Raw genomic sequence first — 12,321 nt, forward strand, 5'->3', positions numbered from 1 at the left:
TTTATCCGCTGGCAAATCGCTGAAAGCCCTCGAATGGGATATCCAGATTGGGGTTTATGTCCCCGAAGAAGAAAAAGTCAAGTGGGCGGCGGCGGCGGCGGCAGGCTTCTCTTCGCTTCGACACATTCTAAATTGAATTTTCGGCGGGGGTGGATAAAAGTTATCTGCTTCTGATGCTTTTGACAGCGACTGCAGCGATTTCTCTCGCGTTTTTCCACATATGAAGTAAAATTAAAAAAATAATGTAAGCCTTTCAGTTTAAGATTTAAATGGTTCAATAAACTCTAGTCAAAAATTTGGAATATTTAATCATTTATACATATTGATATTCTGATTTTTAATTGCAGTTAAATCATAAGGCACTAAAAACTAAAATTTAAATAATAATATATTTTAAATTGAAAGGGGATTGTAAAAGCCTAGTGATTTTTTTATATAACTTAAGGATATTTTAACAATTAATATGTATTAGATATTATTTTAGATTTAATCTCTGGGATGAAAAAACCTGAACTCTTTCCACAAATATTTTCGATTGGAAAGGCTGGCTGACAGAAGCAGAAGAAAATCATTTTTAGGAGGCTTAAATGTAGGCGGCGGGTGGATGGCTCGGCAAGATTGCGGATTTGGAGGATGCAAACCCACCCAATTGGTTGGCATTCCATTCGCTGGTCGCATATTGCAAATGACATTCGACAAATCCCCGCCAGTGGCAGGCTGCAGGCCATTTGCCGCCCACTTTGCAAAGGCAAAGCCCACATTTTGACGAGTTGCAAAGGCGGCTGACGCAATGCCACCCAGCACCTTCTCCTCCTATCATCTACAAAGTCGAGTTTATTTTTATCGCACTGCTGATTATGAAATTCTTTTGGCAAAGTCTCTCTCTAAAGGACAAAATGCCAAAGGTAAAAGGTGGAAGGTGAATGGTAAAAGGTGAGGGCACAGACACAATGCAAAGCAATCTGTCAAAGGTGTCAAAGCCAAATTGGGCCACCAAACCAAATGAGGCAGCAATAATTTTTCGACAATTGTTTGCTTTACAATCCCTGCCACCTGTCACGCTTCATTTGACAACAAAAGCAGCAGAGAATGGGACCGAAAACCCAGCCAACCAGTGTTGCCAAATCCGGTTTACGGACCTAACTTATAAATAAAGTGTTTAAAATTTTGTAAATAAAGAAAATTGTAAATTAAAAAAGCATCGCCTAAAAATATGCCACACAAAATGTTAAAAGATTACCTATTTTACTTTCATTGCATACTTTTTGACACCTTTACAAGTGTTCTTAAAATCTCAGTGATTTATTTTTCCTAAAAGCAATATTTCAATTCAAGAAAATAATTTTAAATGGCATTAAAAATATGTGTATTTTTTTTTAGTGATAATTTATTAACTTATTAACTGCTGTCCCACCTGGCGTATGCGTATTAATTTGCGCATATGTGCGCATTTGCGAACAGGGATCTTCGCTTGTTTCTCCTTCACAGCTCCGCAGCTTTTGCACTTGTCGCTGGAAGTTTATAGCTCATTATGGGGCTTAATTGTCGCAACAGGACGACGGAGGACGAAGGACCGACGGTGGGTGGGTGGAAACCGACTTGGACCTGGGCAAAAACTTTTAATTGGAAAACTTTCTGCATACGCACAGATAAACGCGCCTCAACGCGACAACTCAAGCGACCAGCGACAACCACTTGACAACCCATCCTGCCCCTTTATCCTCCTCATATGCAAATGCATGCAAATCAGGATACAAACGGCTTAGTCCTGCCCGCGACTCGACGACATTGCCATAAATGTTTTATGTTAATTTCGACAGCTGCTGCTGCTGCTTCTGCTGCGAGTGCAAAGGCGTCGGCAGCTTCCTCATAATGATGCGGAAAGATCGGATGGAGTGGCAGGATGGAAGGACGGAAGGGCGGAAGGACGGAAGGACGAAGAGGGAAGTGCTCGGCGGAGCCGGAGGAAACAGCTGTTGGCTGGGCCTTTGGCTGGATGTCGCCTTTAAGCCACTTTGAGTGGAAAACTCTGGACATCAGGCGACTAGAGGAAAGTTTTTTGTGAAATAAAGGACGAAGGATATGCGGGGGAATTTACTAGAATTTTTAAATCACTTAAAAAGTGTCTGGGGGCATGAAAATAAGAAAGAAAATAATTTGGTGCCTACTTTTAGACACCCTTATATTTTATTTTCGAAATTTGGACTTAGATTTAATTTTTAGACAAGTTTATATTTTATTTTCGTATATTAAAAATTTCAATAAATAAATAAAATTTATTGCTGACTACTTTTGGCCACCTTTATATTTTATTTTCGTATCTTAAGGCCTTTACTTATTCATTTAACACAAAAAATACTCCAAGTACAATTTTAATAATCAATGGAAAGTGCTTAAAAAATATACATTTAACTGTGACTCCAAATCTGAAATGTAATTTAAGTGTCGTCGCCCCAATAGCCTTTCCTCTGGCTATGCAAACAGATAGATGGCCGCTCAATGAAGGTTTGGCGATTGGAGATTAGTGGCTGGCGGGTGGCAGTGGGTTGCGGTGCACCACTTTGAGCTCATTATGACCTTGGCCCCGCCCCTTGACCCCTGATTGCGGCCTCCATGACAACGTCAAAGTCATGAATTCACAACGAGATCCCACGAACCTCAGCCCACCGAAGAAGCTGTGGTCATTTTGGCGGGACATTATAACCGCTGATTTGATTGCAAATTACGGACGCAAGTTAGCTAAAGCGAATTAAATGGGCTATTTGTTTCTTATCCTTCTTATATTTACAGAATAAATAGCATTAGAATAATACCATTAGAAAAATTTAAATAATAAATAGGCGAAATATGAAAAAGTTTAGTAGAAACCATTTATAAAAGTGTCTAAAAGTATGCAGTAAAAAAAACATTCTGACAATAAATATTGTTGCCTACTTTTACACACCTTGAAAAAAATATGTTGTAGAAAATTGTTTTATTTCTAGAATTGTTTATCTTTTTTTCGACTGTTAAATGCTTGATTTGTCCTGTTTTTTATTTCATGTTCATGGAGAATGTGACAAAACGTGTCATTTCAGCCGGGTAACATGTTGCTCTGGTCTCGACTTTTTTGCATAGTTTGTGATTACAATATTGTTGATGGTAGGTCGGTCCTTTGCCTCTTCATACTCTCTTAATATTCTTGTGTACATGGCTCACGTAGAGCGTCATTCGTTTGCCAGTTTTCCATCCCGTTTTCCGCACACATTTTTCCCCCATTTTTCTTTCTATTTTTTTTTTGCCTACCTGACCCGAAGCTGCTTGTTGGCCACTTTTGTTTGCTCGTCGTAACTTTAGTGCTGTGTCAATTTCAGGCCACGACATTGCGACACTTTCTTCGCCTTGAGGTTCCCCCTTCGCATCCACTTGCCTCATTGTTATTGACTATTTATTTTTCATTTAGTTTATTGCGGATCAGCCTGGCTACGCTGTTTGTCTTAGTGGGTAATATGGGGGAAAATAAAGAGAAATAACAGAAAAAATGGAGAGAAAAATCGCGCTAATGATTCGGGGCACCTGGCCATCCGCCTTCATTAAAAACGCATCAATCAAAGGGAAATCAATGCCCGCACAACAACAGATTCGAGCTGTCAAAGACAAGCAGCGATGATGACGATGAAAATAAGCAGAGTGGAAATAGAAATGGGCACGAGCACAAGGATATAAGAATGAGGATGAGGATAATTCAATGGCAATGTCAGGGCGAGGACAAGTTGATGGCAAATCGGCCTAATTGCCAGACGCCATCGTCATCATCATCATTATTATCTTGAGTCGAGTCGAATCGAGTCGAGGCAAATGACCAAGGCACTCATTAAGTCCTCGATTGAATCGCGTTTCGAGTGCTCCTAATCCCCGCAACTGCTGCACTCGGCAATTAAAGTTAAGCATTCAGCCAGCTAAGTGTCTTCATTTCAGACTCTTCTCCGGATTAACTCACTTCTGATGGGGCACCAAATGATTTTCAAGTCCCATCCTTCGAGTGTCTCATCTTTCAGCTGGTTTAAGTTTGAAGATAACATTTCCAGTAATTTAAGTTGAAAACCCAATTTTGGTATAATTTTTTTGTTTAATTTAAAACCAAATTACCGATAAAGGTGTGTAAAAGTATGCAACAATGTTTTTTAAAGTGATTTTAAAAACGAGGTACTTTCAAATTTTTAACGTAATTCATTTTCTTTTTGATTATCGGATTTAATTGGCCCAAGATTTCTTGCTTTTACTTTGGGACTTTTTCCAGTACCATCCCTTTGCAGATCAAGCATACGCCGCGTAAGCCAGCGCTGAATAACATCGAATTTCGCATTTGCAAATTTGTTGCTCCCGCAGCCAAAAAGTTTTACCCTCAACGAGCGGGTTGAAAATGCAAATTCCGCTCCCTAATAACATGCCAACTGGCAATCTGGCCCATGGAGCCCATACAGAGAGCGAGAATTCTATATAGCCAATTAAATTGAAACTATATGACGAAGGTGTATGTTTTAAAATTTAAAGTGAATAAAATAGATAGATTAAATGAATGAAAACTAACTTTTTATACAAAAAAATCAGTTCCAAATGTTTTTCTTAAAAATCATGACTACACAGAAAAAAAATTTACAAAAGATCCGATTGATATGTGCTTTCAATTTTATATTTTATTTAAAGATCAAGTATTTAATATCATTTTGATATAAATATAGATTATGTTTATTTTTTTTTTTTGAAATACTACATTTGTATAGTTTTTATGAAGTAACTGATACGATAAAAGATCAAGTTGATATGCTTGAATCATACATTTGACATTAAGTGGCCTTTTATTGATATGAAATAAGCTACAAGTGATATCTTAAATTTTTCCACTGTGCAAGAAACACGGTCATTCAGCTTGGCATGTTGGGCTTGGCTTCTTTTTGCAACTTGGACCTGGATGAGAACGAGGATGTGAACGTGGATATATGGATGTGGATGTGGATGTGGCTGTGGACATGGTCGACCCACTTAGGAGCCCTCGCGATGGAGACGCCGTCGAGGTTGTCGCGCTCCGTTTGCTGCATAAATCATGCGCCAAAAGCACAAAGTCCTGCCAGGACGTGAAATGGAATGGTAAGGTTGGCTAGGGTTCTTCGATGGGTGGGTTTTTTTGGGTGGCTTCTGAGCTCGAATGAATTTGTAAACAGGTGCAAATTAGGTCAATATTTATGTCGGTGTGTGTGTACGTGAGTGGTGGGTCCGTGCTTGTTTATGGCGACAGCTGCTTGACTCGAGTCGTTATTGCCGCCGCCTGTTGCTCCCGATGCTCACGGTACATATGTTCTATATAACTATATAGCCGCCATATATCCGCACATATAGCCGTACAGGCAAACTCGTACATAAACATGAGGCGGAGGTGATGGCAACGGCGACGATGAAGACGACGGATGACGACGACGACGTCAGTGACCCAAAATTCAAATGCCTATGCGGGAAATGCCAGCAGGAAGTGATGGAGAAAGGGCAGCGAAAGTAATGCGAAACCCAAGGAACGCAGCTCGAAAATAATCTTGAAAGCAAAATATTCTCTAAAGGTCATTAGACCATTCAAATATTTTGTATTTTAAATTGAACAAATTTAAAGAAAGTTTTTTAAATAAAATAAAAGCATTGCCAAAAATGTAAAATACAATTAAACAACATTTTACAATATCATTTTTAAACGGGCTTTGAAAATTGTTAGTAAATGTTCTTAACTTTTTATATCTTTGATTTTTATCTAGAATTTATTGCAGGCTATTCCCCTTGTCAATCACCCACCTTTATACAAGTTTATAGTTGAAGACTTTGTATGTGAGAAAGCTTCATCTTCTTCTTCTTTCAATCCCTGAACACACACACATAAATATAGATGTAAGCATACACCAACCCCCTCACAAACAGCTTCTTGTCTTTGTGTGTGTATGAAAGTGTGTGCGGTTTTTTGCTTTTAATGTGTTTGATGCTCTTAAGTCTTTTGATAAAATAAACTGAAAATCGATTTTAATTCAATAAAAATGGAAATGCTGACCCCCCGCGTCTCTTTTAAAAAAGAGACAACGTCAAAGAAGCACTCTGCTTGGTTCCTTTAATCATCCTTAAAGCCCACTGGCATAGTTAATAAAAACTATTTTTAAATTATAGAGAAATATTGTTAATAATGTCCTGAAATTGGAGTAGCCTTCCTAAAATATTTTGTTAATATTATAGTTATCTAAAGCAAAAAAGAAATATAGTATTTTAAATTTAAACGTATTGGAAAATGGTTGTCTTAAATGGTTTGCAAAATGTAATATAACTTATTTTTAAAAATTTTGCAAATGGCGTTTTGTTTAACAAAATATAATAAAATATATATTAAATCAGCTTATAAAGCTAAATTATGAAAAATTGATCGTAAGCTTTTTAAATTTTTCAAATATTATATAGATAATATTTTAGATTTTATTTATAAGACTTTTCTCTCTCTGTAACTTAAATGTTAACTTACCTCAGACATTTTCTTGATGTTTTGTTTCTTTCGAGTTCAACGGAGTTCTTCAACTTTTGTTGATGTTTCAGTTGTTTGTTGTTGTTGTTGCTGTTGTTGTTGTTCTTATCGTTGTTGTTGTGGTTGTTGTGTCTGGTGGTGGTGGTTGTCGTATTTATATTTTTCTGGTGGTGCTGTGTGGCTGTGGCACTAGCCTTAGCCTTGGCCATGGGCCAGTGTGGCTATTGTCGGGTGCTGTTCATGCAACATCCACCGATCGCCTCTCGCCCACATGGCGTATGAGTGTTTTTCTTCTTTCAGTATTTGGCCAAGGACCGAGTATCGAGTTCGTTGTGCCACTGTCTGCAATTGCAGTTGCAGTTGCATTTGCATCATGAATGCCTGCAACAAGTGGCCGGGCATAATAACAGCTGGCAGCGAGTGGAACGCTGCCGCCTCATGGCTGCCACATGCCTGAAACGATACACAGAGAGAAATGGTTAGTGTTTAAAAAAAAGATTTTAAATTAATTAATATTCTATTAAACTAAAAATAGCTAATATTTTCTAGAGCGAAAATAAAATAAATCTGTATAGAAAAATGCAGTTGTTTTTCATGATCTCTACTTTTATGATGTACCTATATTAAATATAAATTTATTAAAAAATTGTAGTGCCAATAATTATGTAAAATATATTTAATCAAGTCACGATCCACTGATTAAGTAAATAATACTGACAAAATAAAGAAAAGTGTGCCACTGGTATTGTTTTTATTTATTCATTTTTCTTTGTGTAAGAAGAGCGAGAGCTGGAGTTAATCAATCAATGATCGGGCGATCAATCAGTCAAACAATCAGTCAGCACACACCGAGATACCGAGATACCTGTTCTGAACGAGGAGTGCGAGGTATCGAGGGGTATCATGTGGGGATCGGGGGGACAGTTGACGACCTTAGTGACGAGTTCAAGAATCTTTCGGTGATAAATTTCAAGTTTTATTTTTCACTCGCTTTGTGTTCATCGATAATCGTTGGCGGCTGTTTGTCTGGCTTTCAGAGAGAGGTTATATATGTACTCCAATATATATATATTAGTATATAGAAAGAGAGCGGAAAAAGTTAGAGCGAAATAATGAGAGATATTGAGTAAATCGTGCAAGGCCCAACTTTGTCTTAACTTTGATTCAATTTGTCGCCGCTTTTAATTAGCATCTACTCGCTGTTCCCATTCCCCGAATCTCTTTCTTAATCGACAAGTGCTTATCCAATGTATCAAGTTGTTTGTCAGTTCTTATCATCGCTCAACAAAACTTATTTTCCAAGCTATTTCACAAACTTTGGCAAGGCGAAAAACTTCACAGTTCGTGGACCAAGGGTGGGAAAAATAAAAGAAGAAGACCATCCGAGTATCTGATGTATGAGCTATTAAAGTTGAACAGATTTCCTGTGACATAGTTTGAATAAAACTTTTGAAAAGTGCGATAAGTGCATTATTTACTTTCCCAGAGAATGCCATCTAAAATATAACTTTAATATATATATTTATATTACTATTTTATGAAAATATGAATTTATGATAATCACTAAATAGATGAAAATTTTACTAATATTTTCAAAGCATATTTTTCCCTTTTTAATTTGTGGCATAATTTTTGGGCAACAGCTCGTAACATATGTATATTATTTTCTCCTCTCAAAAAAAGAAATATTAAAAATTTAGATAATCAATTGCCGCTCTCGCATTTATTTCGTAATCCCACACAATTCGTGAACATAATCATGCGAGGGGTCATGTAAGCGGGGCCTCATTCATAGCGCAAAGTTGCGTAAAGTACGCTTATCCTTGCTAACTTTCCGCCCGTATTTTTCGACGCCCCTGCCAACCCCCCTTGCAACCCCCCTTGAACAGCGGGAAGCCATCCGTTCGTCCGACAAACGGAGATGGTAATCGGGGCACACATAATGCATAATAATGGCCCCAATGATAATGATGATATGCTCATGAATCCCGCTTGTTTGCTGGCTTCCGCTTGAGAGGGAGGAGAGGTGGGGGTGAAAAAAAAAACATGGGTGGGGGTGGTAAGGTCGCCCCGGGGGCAGTAATCATATAATGATACTGCGGACAAATTCCACTAAGCTCGTAAATTCTATTGAACCAATTTCACAGAGTAGTTTAACTTTAAATCAATTGAAGTTTTTTTTTGGAAATAAAAATTTAATATATATTGGTATTTATTTATAATGAAAATGTATGAAATCGGATCTTTTTTCTTAACGCATAAATTAATTAATTCTTTTTTGTGATTATAATTAAGAAACATCTTCAAACTATTTTCCCTGGAAATTCGAAATCTTAATGAATATTTTGTCTTTGATCCTAGACTTTTTATGAATGGCTAAAATTATCGTTAGTAATTTTTACTATTTGTTTACCCCTAACTTATACAACATAAAAAAATCACACGCATATGTAAAGTTCAGGTATTCTGTATTTTCGACATTAAAACGTTCTCAGTTCTCAGGGGGCTGCTATAATTACTGGTACAGCGGGGTATAGAATGCGAAATGTCGAGTGCGAGGAGTGATAATAATATTTGAGGAATGCCAGAATAATTCCAGGAATTATTTGCACTCTGACCAGCATGTAATTCGAATGTCACAAATGCTAACCCAACCCCCTTCGATAATTTTATTTCATTTATTATCATTTTCATTTTACGCCAAGTGCGACGAAATTTAAGACCGTCGAACAACGAAATTGTAGCCGAACAAGAGTGCCAGAAAGTCAAATAAAGACAGACACTCTCGTGTACGAAAAATTCAAAAGAACAACAGCGCCAAACGACATCTGTGAACCCGAAAAAAAGCGAGAAAAGGGAAAAAATAAAAGTGAAAAGTGTTCTCTTCAAAAGAAAGTTCAAAAATCCCTTCTGTGCGGCAAAATTGCTTTAATGGTTCGTTTGCAAATGTTTTTTCAGAACGCTTTCAGTGTGGTTAAGCTGAAAAGTTGCCCCTTTTGTTAACTTTTTGTCATTGCCCTCAAAGTTTGAATAAATTGTTATGACATTAGGCGCTGATTTTAAGTTTCTTTAGCACATTTACACAATCTTTACTTCATATTTTTTATGTTTTATTCTTTAATTAGAAAATAATTAGGAACATAACAAAAGTAAGTTCATGAATCATATTTTACTATTTATAATTATTTTAATATTTTTTTATAGGCATATTCGGCACTGATTTAAGTTTCTTTAAAATATACTTAAAATTTCCTGTGTTTTATTTTTAAATTCTAAGTTTATAAATCATATTTTACTATCTATAATTATTATAATTATAATGTATATAATTATATTTTATATACTTTTAAATGTTTCGTTCAGCCCACTTAATTTTTTTTATTGATTTTGCTTGAATATTTATTTCAAACAGTAGGTACTTAAGCGCCCTTTTTTACTACTTATTATGCCAATTGCTGATTTCACAGATAGCTCGAGTTCTGACTTTAATGGCTGACAGATATTGCTTTTGCCACGCCCCCAAAAAAGGCCCATGACACGCCTGTTCCGCCTCTTTGGTTTTTTCTTTTTGTTTCTTTTTTATTCGAAGGTGTTGCTGATGATGATGTTGCTGCTGCTGCTGCTGATGTTGCTGCTGATTGTGTTGCTGCTGGCTGTGCTCTGCTCATGTTGCTCATGTTTCTGGAGATCGGGGATCCGGGGTTTCGGGGTTCCGGGGGTTTAACAAGTGCAAACACTTCCTTCCTGTCGATTTAGCTGTGTCATTGCCCGAGTTTCATCTCTGACATTGCCAGCAGCAGCATTATCATAATTATTTATTGTAAATCGTTTGCATGCAAAGGAGAGCGATTACTTCCTGTTTTTGCTGTAAGGTATATGCACCTATATATGTTTATTATTATTATATGGTGCAGCTGCGAAGATCGAGAGATCGGCGGCAGCGGTATCTCATCTCGGATTACGGCACTTGCTCTGCCGGTTTTCGCCGGCCACTTGGCGGGCTTCCCTTCTTGCCGAGAGATGCTGGAGATGCTGAGATGCCAATGTCACGCCGAGATCTCCCCACGCGTTATATGTATATATAGTATAGGTATACACATATATATCAGCCGTCGTCTGCGCTCTGTCTGCGTCGTAATTAATTTGTATCAGCAGCTGATTGTTGCTGTTGCTGCAGTCGATGTTGCTGTTGCTGCAGTCCATGTTGCTGTTGCTGTTGCTGCTGTTGTACTTGTCACGCCTACAGCTCATTGTAACGGTGGTGTAACTAGCTCAGTTATTCAAGTATTTCCCCCACAATCCATTCTTTTGTCTATCTGCACACAAGAAAAATATATGATCATGTTTATAGAATTTTTAAAAATGTATTTAAAGAATTTTTTTATAAAAATAAAAATGTTCTTTTATTTATATTCATTAAGAAATGTACCTAATCCTTTAACTTTCTAATTAAAACAAATTAAATATTTATCTTGAAAAGTTTTGCACTATGCTTTTAACATTTATTTAATAACTATTCATTTTCCTATTTATATTTTTTTCGGCAATACAAATTATATAAATCTTCAATATAATACAAAAAAATGTTTTTCTTTTTATTGTTACGTAATTCTAAAAATTCAATACTAATTTAATACAAATCTACTTTAAATCAACAATAATTAGCTAAATTTTTTACCGTGCACTGACTTACATTTCACGCCGTCTTATGACGCATCGACAGACAGTTCAGAAACAGAAATAAAAGCAGCAGCAACTGCAGTCAGTAGATAGAACTCAATTCCATATTGTTTATACAGTATTTATGGGGGGGATTATGTCATTTGACAAAGCGCAATTGTTTGCTCATTTACAGCTCCGATATCGGGCATTTGAATGAACCCCAGAACACCAGACTGCAGCTGCAGCAAGTGTTAAGTGCCAAGTGCAACGGCAGGAAGCAGACGCCCAGATACGATACGATCGTGAATATATAATATATATACCATATATGTATATGTGTACACGCTATTTATCTGTGTGAAGTCCCAAAGTTCGACAATGCAATCGCAATTTGTTGTGTGCAGATCGATTAGGGTTGATAAATGCGATGCAAAGACTTTGATACTTCTTGTCTGGCTGTAAATGCAGGTGTGTGTGGGGTAACCATGTCGATAAGGAGGAATATCCGTTAGGTAATAAAGCGGAAAACTGAAGTTTACATTGGGAAATGCTATATACTACAAAAAATATAACTAATATAATGATACCTAAAAAATTAATGTAGTTTTGATATGATATTATGATATTATCATGTCAATATGATATTAATCATGCATGATTTTCCTGTATTTAATATTATTATAATGTCATTTTAGCTGTGGCGAAACCAGATTACTGCGGCTTCCCCAGAATGATTCTTTGACTGATTGCCCCACTTGTTGATTGCTGTTGCTGCTGTGATGTTGCCGCTGTGATGTTGCTGCTGCTGTTGCAGTTGCAATTGTGATTGTGCTAAACTCATGCCACATTGTGATTTCGCAATGTGCGGCTTTTCTGGCTTTTTTGGCTTTTGCGGCTTGCGCACCGTGATTATGCACAAATTGCTCATTAACATTTGATATGATACTCGTTTGATGCGAGTGTTGGTGTGTAAGTGGCAGCGCATTAGTTTCAGGCAAAGTCATCGTCATCACCATCAGCTAAAGCAGACACTTGGAAAAAATATTGCTGAGTTTTTCAAGAAACTTTTTAAGGCAGAAAAATACGAACGAAATACGAAAAACACACTTTGAACTGATTTATAAGTTAAACAG

At 37.0% G+C, this 12,321-nt stretch overlaps 1 protein-coding gene across 1 annotated transcript in view; it reads right to left on the bottom strand.

Moving 5' to 3' along the window:
* The window catches only part of Ac13E (Adenylyl cyclase 13E), a 48,652-nt gene that overhangs the window by 27,899 nt on the left and 8,432 nt on the right, over nucleotides 1-12,321 (bottom strand). Inside the window, exon 2 of the mRNA XM_044396227.2 lies at nucleotides 6,527-6,979. Within this exon, the coding sequence (XP_044252162.1) occupies nucleotides 6,527-6,535 (9 nt within the window). The 5' untranslated portion in view covers nucleotides 6,536-6,979. The remainder of the gene's footprint in view (nucleotides 1-6,526; nucleotides 6,980-12,321) is intronic.

Source organism: Drosophila takahashii, chromosome X, assembly GCF_030179915.1.
Source record: "Drosophila takahashii strain IR98-3 E-12201 chromosome X, DtakHiC1v2, whole genome shotgun sequence".
Lineage (NCBI taxonomy): Eukaryota > Metazoa > Arthropoda > Insecta > Diptera > Drosophilidae > Drosophila > Drosophila takahashii.